The sequence below is a fragment of the Emydura macquarii genome, unplaced genomic scaffold (genome assembly GCF_026122565.2).
Source record: "Emydura macquarii macquarii isolate MOO-44397 ecotype Brisbane River unplaced genomic scaffold, CSIRO-AGI_Emac_v2 contig_1253, whole genome shotgun sequence".
Lineage (NCBI taxonomy): Eukaryota > Metazoa > Chordata > Testudines > Chelidae > Emydura > Emydura macquarii.
This window is the reverse complement of record NW_027131390.1, coordinates 86448440-86464236: the sequence shown is the minus strand read 5'-3', so window position 1 is coordinate 86464236 and position 15797 is coordinate 86448440. Positions and strand designations below refer to the sequence as shown.

The window sequence follows — 15797 nt, the reverse complement described above, 5'->3', positions numbered from 1 at the left end:
TATACGTGAACAACTAAGGGAGAACAAGACAGCATTTACATGCCAAAGCAATGGAAATCATGCAGTGGGCAGAGCATTCTCTCCTCTCCCTCAGGGCAGTTCACGTAAAAGGAGGTCTGAACCAGAAGGCAAACTGGCTTAGCAAGTATAGGGTGAACAACTGTAAGTTGTGCCTGAAACAGGAAGTCTTCAAGTTAATTGTCTAGTTGTTTTGCCTGCCCTCAACTGATCTATTTGTGAAACCACATAAACTTGAAGAGACCAAAGTACGTGACCATGCAAGTGGACCACAGATGCATGCAGCCAGATGCCACATGACCTCCTATATGCATTTCCACCCTTCCCATTATTAGGGAAGGTGGTCCAGAAAATGAAATGAAAACTGACAGTAATATTGGTAATTCTGCACTGTTCAAAAACCTGTTTTTGGACCTGGTAGAGCTGAAAGTGGGATCAACACTGCAACTCCCGAAGAGACGAGATATCTCACAAAAGTCCTCTGCTTCAGGCACACCCAAACAGGCACCATCTAACAGCCTGGTTACTGAAAGGGAAGTGCTAGTATCATTAGGTCTGTTCTTCAAAGTCATCAGAACATTCCTTTTCTTTTAGAAGAGTATCAGCCTTAAAAGCATACGCCTCGATCTGGACCAAATTTTTGTGGCTTGTCAGAAACCCAAAGCAAATTCTAGTTGAAATTCCCGAGTTTCTATCTTAAATTTTCTTCAAGAAGTCTTTGGTAAAGGTTCCAACCCAGTCCCATTGAACATCAGGTGTCTGCCCTTAGCAGCATGATGTTTGCAGGTAGGCAGAGTCCATAGGGCAGTCTGGTTAGCCAAGGGGGTAACTAGACCTTCCTCCCTCCCCCCCCCCCCCCACGCAAGTGGGACGGGCTATTTATACTGAAAGCCCTGACAACGCTCCTGTGAACCATGGGTGTTAGTGTCACCATTTTATTTGTCAATGAAAACTTGCTTTCTGATAGCCATCACATCTGCCAGGCAACTGTCAGAGCTGGTGCTGCTTTCTATGCAGAAACCTTACTGCATGGTACATGAGGACAAGGTGGAGCTCAGAATTCTTGAATAATTTATCTCAAAAGTGAACTCTTCTTTCCACACTTTCCAAGCGGGGGGAGGGGGTATATCTTCATTCTGTCCAAGGACACATCCCATGTAGGACAACTGGCACATGTTAAATATCAGAAGGGCTCTGAAAATTTCTCAATATGCAGAGTCCAGCAGGAGAAGAGGGGTCTTGTTTGTTTCCTTCCATCCAAAATGGCAAGGACTCAGTGCTTCCAAGTCCTCTAATGCTAGGTGGATTAGATTATTCACTGTGGAATCGTAGAAGGCATTGGAGATTCCAGTTCCAGAAGGGATCAGGGCCCACTCCATGTGATTCATGGTGACGTTGTGGGCTGAGTATTCACAGCAGAAACCTCTAGGACAGCCCACCTGGTCAAATAATACCATGTTTATCGAGCACTAAAAGGTGGACCTTCCTGTGTTCTGCACAGGCATCTTTTAGCAAGTTGATGCTGCAGGCAGTGGCCTGGAAATGATTTTGACCTTTGAGCAAATAAGACAGAGGGGGAAGGATACCATTTTCTATAACCCATCGTACATCTGTTCACGGCTCGTTACTTCACAGACTTCAAGAACTGTGGGAGATGCCGGACTGCAGAATAGAAAATTTCTAATTTTCTTCTGCTAGAATCTCCCACAATTCGACATACCCTGGATGGCTCATGAGTCAAAGGTCTGATATCAAGAATCATAGGGTAACAATTCCACTTAATCTTTGGTCCAGTGTACATTAGCTCTGGAATACTTGTTAATAATGTTATGCAACTTTTACAAATCAGGAAACACTCATCTAGGAGTGGGCTGTGGGGGCATAGCTAGACTGTGCACCTCCAAAACTCTGATCTGCCTCCATGAGCTGCAGAGAGAGAACAGTCCAGACAGACATCAAGAATTGTGAGAATCTGTTAACAGAAAGGAAATTAGGGATAAGTTTCTGTTTTCTGGGACCATGAAGTCATGGTGTGCCAACTGAAAGCCCCTGGTCCTCAGAACATGAGTGAGTTTGTGCTGAAAATATACAGGTAACATAGTCAGAGGAGAGGCTTTAGAGACATTAGTCAGGCTGCTTGGTCTACTTTGCTGTAAAATTTAACCTGCTGATAAACAGAAATTTTTGCATTGCATCATTAGACTGGTGGTACTGCTACTGCAGTATTCTGTCTGATGGGCCAACACTAGATGCTTCAGAACATGTGAAAAACACTAAGAAGGCAGTTAAGGAGTAATTTGCCCCTAATTTCTTTCCAAGCCCCTCAGACTGTGTTTGCATGCCATTCAAACTTATGGGTTTAAAAAATAAATCTTACTAATGTAAATATGAATACATCCCCCTTTCTTTTCTGAATTCTGCTTAAAATCTTGTAATAATGGAATAAAAATCTTTGACTATGTATAATGAAGGATTTTCAGACGACAGATTGTTTGTAGCAGGTTGTTTAATATGCAGATTGTTTCACTGCTCTTGAGCCAAAGTTAATGCATCAATCATACTGCAGAAATGTGAACTTATTAGTCACTAATTTACAGGGAAACAGCTTTCTGACTCCACCACACTCAGAGAAAAAACACATGCATCAGCGCTCAGCAAGCAGAAGAGAGGAGAGGCTTTTTCCAGGTTGCTTTTGACTGGTTTGAGATGTTACGTTTACGTGTTGCTTATTTGGAAAAATAAATATATTCAAACAGGTTTAGAACAGCACAGAAAAATCCTATGGGGCATGGTAGGAAAACCAATAAAACCAACAAAGTTACAGGCTTTTTAAAAAGCCTGTATCTGAATGCTGTGAAATTCAGCTGGCTTCCAACCCAAAAGATACTCAGAACCCACTGATGTGTCAAAATTGTGTAAAAAATAATTCAGGGAAGATGGCATTGTTTTTGTGAGCAAGTCCAGTCCTAATAAGATAGTTTGGAAGAACACCATTCTATAAGCACTACTAGTATGTTAGCAAACAGTCGCTATTAAATGAATTGTAAATGTTTTTAAAACATTTTATTCTCTATAGCTTTTTTTTCAGAATGGCAATTTATAAGACACCATCAGCTGGGGAAAATAAGGCACTTCAGCATCAGTTTAATTTATAGGGGCCAGTCTTAGTTGCGATAAATAACAAGAAAGTGCCTATGTATTTTGACCACGTAGATATGCTTTTATGGAAGACCTAATTTTCATTTAGAGAGCTTCCACGTAGTTGGCTGGAAGCATACCAGTCTTGCCAGTCCTCTGTACAGTCCCGTACATCCAGCCTTCATCAATAGCTTGGACATTTACAATTGCATCCCCATCTTTGAAGGAAACTTCATCAGCATCGGCTGCCATGTAGTCATACATGGCACGGTAGGTCTTCTATTTAAAAAAAAAAAAAAAAAGTCATAAAAGTTAAAGAGCCATAAGTTGACACAAATTGTTCAACAGATTGTAAGGCAGCAGTGTATCACCCAAGGATGCAGATTCATGTTTTACAGGCATGAAGGGAATAAACATTTACCCAGATTTCCCCTAAATAAACTGTAGGGTACACGTCATCTCCAATTTCCAGCAATGTACTCCAAGCCTCCACACTGTGGGGTAGGAGAAGAGGTTAGCTTCGTGGTCACACTGCATAGTCTGTAATGTCCACTTCATTGATGCTGGAGCCCAAAAAAGGGATGCTCTCCTTTAGTGTATCAGTTGAGCATCTTCAAATGGCATGGTGCATATGGTGCTTCAGCCACCAAGTTAAGCTTCCCTTCCCTGCAATCTTGCATTCCCCCTGATCTAGCGCCCCTCCTCTCCCCTACCCTCCCCAAGTGCACAGATGGAACATGTCATTTAACTTGCACACCTGAACTAATGATGAATATGGTCCCTGGCTTTAGGTTTAAAAAGCAGCCAGTAGGGGGTGAGAAGTCTAATATGTAATTTTCAGGTCAGGGCTGGAGCTCATGCCATTTCTGCTAATGTAAGGTGCATCATTTTGCCCAGATCTTCCACTATCAGTGTGGCATGTCGGTACATCAAGTCGGTTTGTGTGCCTTGCATGTCCTTCAATTATTCCAACGTGATATCTGAGCAAACTAATTAAATGTGAGGAAGCCACGCCTGTTATCTAAAATCACAGATTTCAGATGCAGTTAATAGAATGCCTTAAAGTGGCATTAGCTCTAAACAGTCTGCCAGCCTGTGGGGGAAAAGTGAAAGTGGCTGAAGAAAATCCTGCAATCATTAATTATACTGGCTCTAGTGAAACAGAAACAGCTTGGGCCTGACTGTTCACAAACAATGCAATCAATTTTACTTACACCAGTGGTAGATGGGTGAGAGGGAACAGAAGACACTGCTGTCAGCTGGGTGGCAACAGAAGAAGATCTTTGTTGTGGCAGTTCTACAGTTTTAGCTTGTTTGTAACCCACTGGAAAAGATTGTTTAAATGGTAAATGAGTTGGAGGATTACTTCTTTCTCCTCTTTCCCTCCCCCTTCCCCCCCCCCGTTTTCCAGAGCTAGGTACGTTGCATACAAATATTATTTTTAACATGAATAAAGCTACTAGGTCAGATCATCAGCTGATGGAAATCAGTTTCATTTCACTGAAACCAATGCCAACATACTTAACCTGAGGTCCAACCACTGTCTCAAGATTGAGTATGTATGTTTTTGTAATAGCTAAAAATGTATTGTTAGGTTTTTTTTTTTAATCAAACCTTTCAAAGGCTGGTCAGATATCTAAATCTCATAAACCCGTGAGGTAGATATGACAGCCATTTTAAACGTTGGACAAGTTGTTTCATGTGTCTGCCATATGTCACACACAGTCTGTTGCAGAGCTGGGAATAAAACCCAGGAGTCCTGGCTCTTAGTACCATTGCTTTAACCACCTCTAAAGTACTGTAGTGGCCTGCCGTAATATCTTTTCCCTGAGGGATGATATCCAAAAATTCCCCAGTAGGAGTTTAACATTCCTGCCCACTCATGTAAGTCCTCCCCTTTTCCCCAGCCATTCCCTTCCTACAGAATGCTGGAAGAAACCCCCCAAAACCCTAAGATGGAGAGAGACTTTATCTCAGTCACTGATCCCATGTTTTCATCTTGTGAACTAGGTCTCAGCTTCTCCCTCCCCCACTCCAGCTAGTCACCATGTGCCATCTCCTCCCCTGCTGCTTCCTGGCCTGAGGAAGAGCAACAAGAGCATGAGACATGACATGTTAGAAGTACAGGATTAGGGACAAAGGGTTCCTGGTATATGTGAGTTAAAGACACTAGGACTCACTGCAGGCAAGTGTCCCAATATGGCCCAACTAGAAAATGTGCCTTTTTCTCCAAGCAAGTCCCCTGTCATCTCACTTTGGTGCTTCCTTAGTCCTTAAGAACTGGCCTGTCCCTATGTTGGTAACACCTCAGAATTAGGTAATGTCCTAATGGTTAGCACCATCCGTAGCTCTATTGACATTTACTTGCAGCTCAGATAAAGCACAAGTGGGAATGAGGTAGGGAGCTACAAAATGGAAAGGGAAAGAGACTGGGCAACCCAAGTCTTTTTCGTCCTCAGGTCTGCCAAGATTTTGTTCCCTTCCTACCTGTTGTAGTCGTGGCAAAGAAGCCTCCATTGCTGTAATAGGACAAGTGGTGCTCAGCGCCCTCTGAATGCTCAGATTTCTGATCCCCGGCATTGAGGCTTAATGCACTGGCAGAGCGGGATTGCTCCCGGCTGCGGCGCTGGGCTTGGACTGGAGGAGAACAAGCAGAAACCAGATTGAGTGCCAGCACCTCATTGTGCTGGGTATAGCCCTACCTTGATGGTACTCTGTATGACTAAGGACTATATGTTTCTGTAACAGCACATTACTATTGATGTCAGTACAGTTATGTTGGCTACAGTAAGCTGGAGAGAATGTAGCATGGTAGGTAGCTAAGCAAAAGCTACTTACATTCTAAATATTACTGTTGTTTATAAAGCTAATGGAGAAACCACAGATTTAGGGACTCTCAACTACGCATGCAGCTGCATTGCTACTGAAAGGGGCACTGGCGATTTCATGATAGAATTATAGCCTAATAGGCACAATTGTGGTGGCCCTAATATTTTTAATACAACGAGCAATATTTTTATTTTTGTTTTCCAACATTCTCGCCTGCTGCACCTACTTTTCTCCCTCTATTTACAGGGCAGCTGCTCTGTTTCTCTTCATGTTCCTGTATCTGGCAGCGTTTAAACTATCACTAAGTAAAAGTGGTATTTTAAAAGCACTTGTTCCTAGTTAACTTATTAACATGATAAATAAGAACTAGTAGGGCAATCTAGAAGCATTAATGAAACTTGAAGCTGGACACATCTCCCTTTTCGTTGTCACTCTTGTTAGATTGGAATTTTTCAAAACATAGAGAATGCAATATATATTCATAAACCAACCACCACCCTTACACAAGTAACACAAATCTGTGTCCAAGTCACTGCACATTTTTCTTATTGGTGTTTGTGGTACAGACATTTTCTCTAAAAATAAGAGAAGCAAATGGAAAGGAGAGGGAGAAAAAGACGACTAAGCACCACATGCTGTTTTTGGGTAAGCAATGAAAGAAGCACATTTGATAGGCAAACTATAATACAGTGATTTAAGCTAGCAGTAGACAAAACAATCCAATGAAGCTCTGTGTTAAAGATACAATATACACAAGTATATACACGTGGTTGAAATAATATGTGTTTTCTGAAGATTAGCAATATCAAATATCCAGTTACCTATGTGTACTAGTAATTAGCTTAAACATAGCTATGTAGGATTTTCAAAAGTAATTCCCATTGCCTTTCAGTGGGAGCTTGGTCCCTAGGTAGGTTTGAAAATCCTAGCCCTATTTAATAAAGGGCTTCCAGAAATTAACATGGAAAGCTGTTCTGTTTTATTTCTTAACCTGCTACTGGAAGTCAGTCCTCATTGGATAGTAGGTAGAGAGCTGACCATTCCTTGTGTACCTAAAAACATACATTTCATGAAGCACCACATTTGACAACACACTGTGTTGAATAGAACACCTAGTTCCCATCAATGGAAGATATTGTGAAACACACCAGAAATCATGTGTAAGCTTCTAGACTGAATGTTGTCCTCTGCTGGGTCATAGTCAAAGACTGATCCAGGATTAGTACGCCACACACGAAGACCTGAAAGAGAAATGTACATTTTTAACCAACTATCCCAAAATCACATATCTTTAATAGGCAAAGAATAGGAACACAAAGGAGTCTAGAGACCATAGGCAGTAATTTTGTCTCATGTAGCTGAACACATTTGAAGATCCTGAAAGAAGTTTAATTAGAACTTTAAACCAAAACCATACTTCTCAAATCTGGCCTTAACATCTTCAAGATAATTGTGCAAGGTCCATTTCCTTATTACTCTATGAAGTGATGTCATAGCAGAATAATGTATTTGCCAAGCACGTCTCCAGGATCTGCAAGGATGTGTCCATCTATGCTAGAGAGAAATTAATAATTTATATTGATTTTAATGATTGTTTTATCATCTTCCTATGTTCAATTTAGAAAGAACGGATCAAACAGTGAGGTTCTAAATTGCATGACGTGTAGCTAATATTGCCCGTTTAAAAAAGCTTTGCAACATTTAATTTGTTTAAGGGTGACTAAAATAGCTCATCAAAATAACATTGACTAATGAATCAAACTGGTATAACGTGATCCAATGGCTGTAAGTTAAAGCTAGAGAAATTCAGACTAGACATCAGGTGGATATTTTTATTAGTGAGAGTAATTAACCATGGGTTGTGGTGGAGTTTCCATCATTGACCACTTTTAAATCAAGATTGGGAAGTTTTTTTCTTAAAGATATGCTCTATGATTTTTTGGGGGGAAGTTCTGTGGCCTGTGTTATACAGGAGATCAGTCTAGATCACTGGCTCTCAGTCTCTCCAGACTATTGTATTACCAGTCTGATTTGTCTCGCGTACCCCCCAAGTTTCACCTCACTTAAAAACTACTTGTTTACAGAATCAGACAAAAATACAAAAGTATCACAGCATACTATTACAGTACTGAAAAATTGCTTACTTTCTCGTTTTTACCATATAATTATTATAATAAATCAATTAGAATATAAATAGTGCACTTAAATTTCAGTGCATAGTATATAGAGCACTATAAACAAGTCATCTGTATAAAATGTTAGTTTGTACTGACTCCGCTAGTGCTTTTTATGTAGCTTGTTGTAAAACTAGGCAAATTTCTAGATAAGTTGATGTACCCCCTGGAAGACCTCTGCATACCCCAGAGTTATGTGTACCCCTGGTTGAGAACCACTGGTCTAGATGATCACACGTGTCCTTTCTGGTCTTGGAATCTGTGAAAAGTGCTTGGGATGGTACAGTTTCATGACAATTTTGCAAGGCCTGTTTGAGTTTCACATTGGGCACAGGAAACATACTGTTATGCAATGTGAGACCTGAATACCTGTGAGGGTCTCTTGATCCTGGTCCACTCGTTTTCGCTCCATTTCTACAACCCTTCTCTGCATGCCCCTGTAGTTGATATCACTGAAGTCTTGCATGTTCTTTTTCACACGCTCTGTAATGGGGTCAGTAACCACAGGCGTGAAACTACCTTTGTGTTTCTCAAAATCTTCATGGTATTTCACCTACAGTTAAAAAAAAAGAAGTGACCATTCCTTAGTAGAGTAGCTAATATTGGTATTTCTGCTTATCTTTAGTTATTATCTAGTAGAGCTGTGCATTGGCATTTCTGGACTTCTGAAATCCAAGAGAGGGAAATCCCAAATATGTATTCTCTGTGGATTCTATAAGGGATAAACTCAGTTCTGCTTTTGACATTTAAGTATGGTAATCGGAATTGCCATAGACACATTATCCATGATGTGGCAACTCTGTCCTCGCTCAAGAACTCAGAGGTAAAATTTTATTACATCACTTGCCAGTCTTCTTTAAAACAATGAATCCTTACTGTGGAGATGTGTCGCTGGGTCTCTCGTACACGCCTCATTTCGGGGGTATCCAATACATAGGCTGCTTTGCCTTGTACTTGTTTCCGGAAACTATCTGAATAGAGGACCTAACAAATGAGAAACAGGACGTGAACATGGGTCAATACTTCTGCCTCTGGATTCTCAAAGACATTTTGCAGAGGAGTGACAACAGATGAGAAGAATGAGGAAATGCTAGAGAGAGACTCTCTAGGCCCCAAGTTAGATGTTTAGTTATTAAGAAGTGGATAGCACTGACTGGTGACAGGCGTGGTATGGGAACATGCCTCAAACTTTCTTTTCACTAAGTAAAAGATCTTTGCCTTTAAAAGACTTTTGAGATCAGAGTAAAAGTAGTGGTGAAAGCTTGTGTTAGATGAGTATGTAAAAGTGTTCTGTCTTGGTAAGAAAAGGCCAGAGCTGATCCTTAAATACAATATTTTGGGCCATATTCTGTTCTCATTTATTGACATGCAACTCATTGACTTTCATGGAGTTATTAGTGTGTAGTGGAGAACATAATGAGGCCCATCTTATCCTTCTAATATTAAATTATATTTTGAGATTTTGTGTGTGTGTGTGGGGGGGGGGATTCCTACCTTTCTCCAAGAGCCTTAAACTCATTACTTAATTATACCTGTGGCCTAATCCTGCAAACCCTTACTCATTTAAGTATTCCTTATATTAGGTGCTCAAATCCTGTGGTGATGAGACCCATATAGATATAGTAACTGATTTCAGTGAAACTATGTTCATGCATAAGCAGTTGCAGGAGAGGGTAGGAAAATCTCCGTCATCTGAAGTAACAACCTAGGGAAATGAATACATTTTATGTAGAAGATAAGCTACTATGAGACAATAAACATACTGATGAAGAATGCTCATTATGCATCTAATTCTATATAAGTGCTTTAAACACAGAGGACATTATCAGGAATTTAGATGGTTAAATTTGTTATTTGAAGTCAAATCGTTATTTAAACATCTTAAAACAAGGAATCAGATGAAAATAGAGACCCAGTTAAAACAAGGAGTGGAAAACTCTAGGAATTAAAGAGTTATATTTTAGTATCATTTTAAAATGTCAAAACTAGGTAGGGAAGTTAATATTTAGATTATGTTTTTAGGTTGAATGATGAAAAGACTAAAAGATTTATAGTGTTAAAATGTTATTTTGTAGCTTATTTATTAATTGTCCTAGCAAATACCGAGCTAATGTTTTCTTGATTGCGCTTAGCTCTCTCCATCTCTGGAGTGATAGGTGTCGGAGTTCCTTTTCCCATGTGCTCTTTGTACAACACCTATAGCATACAAAAAAAGTGTCCAGAAGTCAAAGACAAGACAGTTGTTGATGAATCATCATGTAATTGGTGTTACTGTTTAATCACGCTGTTTAATATATCCACTGCATGGATATAAGGATCTCAGGAAGTAAAGCAGTTAAAAAGTTATCTGATAAAGCAAAAAAATCATTCTTTCAAAAGAAAAAAAAAAGGCAAGTTGTGAAAACTGGGGTAAAATTAAAAGCAGAACAAAGTTTTTCAGGCTTGTTATATATTTTTAATATGTTTGTTTCTTTCAATACCAAGCTAATGTTTTCTTGATTCCGTTTGACTCGCTCCATCTCTGGAGTTACAGGTGTCGGAGTTGCTTTCCCTAAGTTTTCTTTGTACATAACCTACAGATTACATAGAAGTATCCAAAAATCACAAAAAATGTACAAGTGAATTTTTTTAAATGGTTACTTTTGTATAATAATTTTCATTGTGTTAATCGGAAAAAAATCCCTCAGGAAAAAATATTTTAAAAGTTAATAGCAAAAAATAAAATCAATGCTTGTAATGTTAAAAAGCCAATAAAAATAACATTTAAAAATATGGGGGCGAAAAAAAAAATTAGGAGAAAAACACTACTGGTCAGATGAAAGGTATTTTTAAAAAATGCACTATCACTTCACATTTTATTTTCTCAAGACAATACCGAGCTAATGTTTTCTTGATTGCGTTTGACTCTCTCCATCTCTGGAGTTACAGGTGTTGGGGTTGCTCGCCCCAAGTTTTCTTTGTACAACACCTATGGGATACGAAAGACGTATCCAAAAAAAAAAAAATTAAAAAAAACCAAGTTACTCATTTATCAAATTTCAAAAATCACAACGTGTTATTGTACACAGCACTCACTACATGAATGCCAAACATCAAAAGGGACAAGGATGTGTAAGAGGAAGAGAAAAAAACACTATAAAAGATTATTAAAAATGAAGATTTCATATTAAAATAGAAGGGCTCTATCCAGCTGCAAATATGTATGGTAGTGTGTGATGCACAAGCTCTGGGAAGCTCCCTAGTGCAGACCTCTGGGCAGACCTACTGAAGACAGAGGTTGGTCCAGTTTACAGTGGTTTGTTGCTTTAGGAAACTTGAAAAAAATAAAGTCCCTGACTCCCATGCAACACAAGTCCCTGCCTCCATCTATGATGCAAACCTTGAGATTGGGGCTGGGTGGAATTGCTGTAGGAGGGGCAGCTGGTATGTCTGCTCTCAGTCGCCTGAAATGGTTGTGATCTGAACCCCAGCACAAATAAGACAACACTGCGTGAGCCTTCCCACAGCTGCCAGAGGGTCTGATAACTGTGGGTGGTGTGGGGCTTCCCCAGTGGAGCCATCCCTTCCCCTTACTCTCTCTCCAAAATCTCCATTTGGAAAGAATTCTTCTCCTTGGCTCTACTGTGAAGCTGTCAACTAGAGATTTATTTTCCTGGCTGGTTGACACTAGATCAGTCAATTTAAAAACTGACTCCAGGGGAAGATGCTCTGTAAATCTCACGGTATCACTCCCATGACCCCAACTGCTCTCTGTGGCAATCTGAGATTTCATCTCTTCAAAGGGGCAGGTTGTACAGTTGTGCAATTTCCAGTTAAGGCTTTTAGGATCTCTGTCAATGGAAAGGCTCCCGCTGATGCTAATGGGAGCTGGATCAGGCCCTACACCAGGGGTCCCCAAACTTTCAGCTGCCAGGGCCACATCATTCAGTCTATGCTCTTACGGTGGGCTGGAGCATGTGGGAGAGGGATGCGGGGAAGGGACTGGGCAAGGCTGGCAGGGCGGAGCAGCTTCTGTGCGGCACTGCTCGGGGCTAGGAGCAGCCCTGGTCAGGGCGCTGGGCCCACGTCATGTGGGAGAGGGGCAGGGGAGAAGGGGCGGGGCCAGGAGGGGGGAGCAGATGGTCAGAATGTGTCGACAGGCCGGATAAGGCCCAAGAGCCATAGTTTGGGGACCTCTGCCCTACGCCCTCAGCCTATGTATGTGATTCTAAGTGTTTCCCAGATACTGTCAACTGCTTCCAACTCCCAGAGAAGTCAATGAGAATGGGGGCACTGAGTACGTCACCAAGACCGTTCCTATATGGCTTCAGCGGAACAATAGGGAGGACGTGCTGCTGAGCGCCTATAGGCCAGCAGCCACAGAGACCGTTAATATCTGGATAGAGCCCCACAGTCCCGGAGCTAGGTTATAAAACAACCTTAAAATTCCCGGAGCAGACTGTTAACACTACAGCTGGGTTTATTTTTCGGAGCAAAAGTAATTATTATGCAAACAGAGCCATAGCTAATGTTTAACACTAAAGAAGCCTTTCTGTAATTTGTTAGAATGTTATTTTATTAAAAAATAGGAGCAAGGGGGAAAAACTGTTTATTTTATAGGTACCGAGCTAATGTGTTCTTGATTGCGTTTGACTCTCTCCATCTCTGGAGTGACTGGTGTTGGGGTCGCTTTCCCCACGAGTTCTTTGTACAAAACCTACATGATACAAAGAAGTATCCAAAAATCATACCAAGGCAATGACAATCAAAAACAAGAAAGCTGCTGAATGATCATATTTAGAAAGGGTTACTTTTGGGACCCATTCCTGATTCCAGTAAAATCAATAAGTGCTTTGCGGTTGATCTAATTGGCTGCGGGAATGGATCCATTATGGAAATAGCATCGCATAAAAGCAAAATAACCTAGTAGAATAAGGATTCTGGAAGGGTTAAAAAAAAACAAACCAACAACATTGAAAATTGAAAAAAGAAAGTTAATCAACTCCTTGTGCTAATAAAACCCTAGTACACCAAAGGGTTAAAGATGAGACTGCAGATTATTTATCAGAGTAAAAGATAGGAATTTTATGCCAAGAGGTGAATTCACATCCAGTTAGAAAGCATTGATTGTTAAAATCTCTAGTGTTATGTTAAACAATTCAGATCTTAAAGAGCGTTTTTCCTGTTAAAAATACCGAGCTAATGGTTTCTTGATTGCGTTTGACTCTCTCCATCTCTGGAGTCACTGGTGTTGGGGTAGCTTTCCCTATATTTTCTTTGTACAACACCTGTGAGACATAAGAAAGTAGCCAAAGAGAGCAGCAATAAATAAAACTCCATTTGTTGACAAGTGGGAAGCCCTATGTCATGTTCTATATTTTCATGTTCTTAAGACTTTTGTAAAAGAATGCATCAGGATATTTTTCTGGAGAAATAGGGATCTAACGGTGCTTTTTAACTACAAAATAGTTATTTGAACAAATACTGTGTTTTAATGAGACCACAAAAAAGCAGTTACAAAAATGGGTAGCGTTAAAAAAAATTAATGTACAAGTTTCAGAGAAACAATAAAGATTGGAAAGTAAGGAAGGGCAAGTGGTTAAAAGTTCTCAAGATTAGAAATGGGGCATTAAAATATTTTATAAAGGAAGAACATTGAAACAAAAATAGGTTAGGTCAAAATAGTCCATGTAAACTGCAGTGGGATGTCAATGTCATTTGTTAGAGTTCATTTTGAAACAGAGCTAAAGGGAACTTTTCTCTTATACCGAGCTAAAGTTTTCTTGATTGCGTTTGACCCTCTCAATCTCTGGAGTGACAGGTATGGGGGTGCCAGTCCCCAAGTTCTCTTTGTACAACACCTGTGTGGTAATGAAACATCCCAAAAAAAAAAATCAGAAAAACAACAATTAATAAAGCACCACATTATGCCACATATTAAGTCTGCTGGGTCTGATTCTGCTTTTTTATGCACCCAAAACCACGGCTGATACCATGAGAGTTTTGGCTGTGCAAGGCGTATGGGTTCAGGACCAAGTACTTCCAATGTCTCATTCTGAAATATTCATTGAATCCACCAGAGAATGGTTTTCTAGGCAAACACTGAGCAAAAACTTTATCTGATTACACAAGAAAGTTTTATGACTACCTCTCACTCTGTCCTATTGGATATTCAGACCCATGTTCCTTGCATGATAAGTAACAGATACAATAGAGATTTTTTTAAAAATATCCAACATTATAAAAGATAAAGAAGAGGTTGGAACAAGAAGTAAAATGGTTAACAATGTTGAGGATTATACAAATAGTAAAATCAGGAAGAATAAGTAAGTAACAGTCACGGTAAAACTGCAGTAAAATGATGGAAAGAGGATGGTCTTATTGGTATAAGTTAATTACATGAAAGGGATAGGATTTGGGGGTTTTGTTTTCTTTATAAAGGTTAAAAAGTGTAGTTTAAATGGAGTTAAAGGGAACTTTTGTCTTTTCAAAAATACCAAGCTAAAGTTTTCTTGATTGCGTTTGACTCTCTCAATCTCTGGAGTGACAGGTGTTGGGGTTCCTGTCCCCAGGTTCTCTTTGTACAACACCTGTGGGGTAACATGGAAATAGCAAAAGAAGAAAGGGGGAGAAAAAAAAGGCAAGAGTCAATAACATCCCGTGTGCTGGGGAAAAGGGCTAAGCATAAGAAATACAATTTTTTAACAGGCACCCTGAACTAAAAGCAACATAAATTAATGAAAAGAAGAAAAAAAAAAAAGCTGTGGAATCAGTGTTGTACACAATATTGTGATTAATTTTGATGGAAAGAGGGTTTTTTATTTAAATGTATCACATGAAATATCTAGAGTTGAAGGCTATTTCAGAGTTTAAAAATGTTGCTTAAAATGTAAAGAAGAGATTTTTTTCCCATAAATAATGAAACAACAGTTTTTTTCATTGTATTTGACCCTGTGTTTCCTGAGGGATAGACACTGATGTTCCTTCCCTACATTCTCTTTATATAACATTTGTGCAATGATGAGGATTCATTCACTCACAAAAAAATTCAATAAAATGGTAAATGGTGCCCAGAGTTAAGATTAAGGAATCCTACTGTCTCATTCTGAAAAGGGCACAGGGATTACATTGAAAGGAGTGCATCTGGGACTGGTGCTCAAGAAATGCTTATTTAACATTGCTGTCTGACTGCATATGAAATTTCTCTTTCTGAGAAATACCACTATGCTAGTGATTTTGACCTATAGGACCTTCAAATGAAGCTATGCCAGTTTACACAGATGAGGATTCAGCCCAGAGTCTTTACATAATGAAAGTTAGGTAAAGATGGGACAAAAGACATCTGACATGACAGAAAAGAAGCAGCCCTCTCCTAAATGCTAACTAAATGCTTCTTTAGCTCTTGCAGAAATACTGAGGCTGTCTCTCAGCATGTCTAAATTGGTGTAGTCACATTGAAATTAATTATACAAAGTTATATCAGCTGACATTCTGGTTAAACATGTCTTAATTGTTATGTGCACTAAACCTGGGGGGGGGGAAATCAAGGATTGAGGTGATAAGAAAAAATATCAAAATTAATATAAATGGTAATAGCCAAAAAAAAAAAAAAAAAAAGGATGGTTATATTTGTATAAGTTGATTACAGGGAAAGGATAG

The 15797-nt window shown here is 39.6% G+C and overlaps 1 protein-coding gene across 28 annotated transcripts in view; it reads right to left on the bottom strand.

The window, feature by feature from the left end:
• Nucleotides 1-2506: 2506 nt before the first annotated feature.
• The window catches only part of NEB (nebulin), a 181844-nt gene continuing 168553 nt past the window's right edge, over nt 2507-15797 (bottom strand). For 10 of the 28 annotated variants that reach the window (XM_067549447.1, XM_067549448.1, XM_067549459.1 and 7 more), the window contains 13 exons: nt 14636-14728; nt 13907-13999; nt 13334-13426; nt 12763-12855; nt 11035-11127; nt 10640-10732; nt 10263-10355; nt 9036-9143; nt 8529-8712; nt 7134-7226; nt 5644-5793; nt 4371-4480; nt 2507-3435 (listed from right to left, as the gene is read on the bottom strand). In XM_067549447.1, the coding sequence (XP_067405548.1) occupies nt 3262-3435; nt 4371-4480; nt 5644-5793; nt 7134-7226; nt 8529-8712; nt 9036-9143; nt 10263-10355; nt 10640-10732; nt 11035-11127; nt 12763-12855; nt 13334-13426; nt 13907-13999; nt 14636-14728 (1470 nt within the window). In that variant the 3' untranslated portion in view covers nt 2507-3261. The remainder of the gene's footprint in view (nt 3436-4370; nt 4481-5643; nt 5794-7133; nt 7227-8528; nt 8713-9035; nt 9144-10262; nt 10356-10639; nt 10733-11034; nt 11128-12762; nt 12856-13333; nt 13427-13906; nt 14000-14635; nt 14729-15797) is intronic. The other 18 variants (XM_067549450.1, XM_067549458.1, XM_067549464.1 and 15 more) reach the window with 11 other exon arrangements.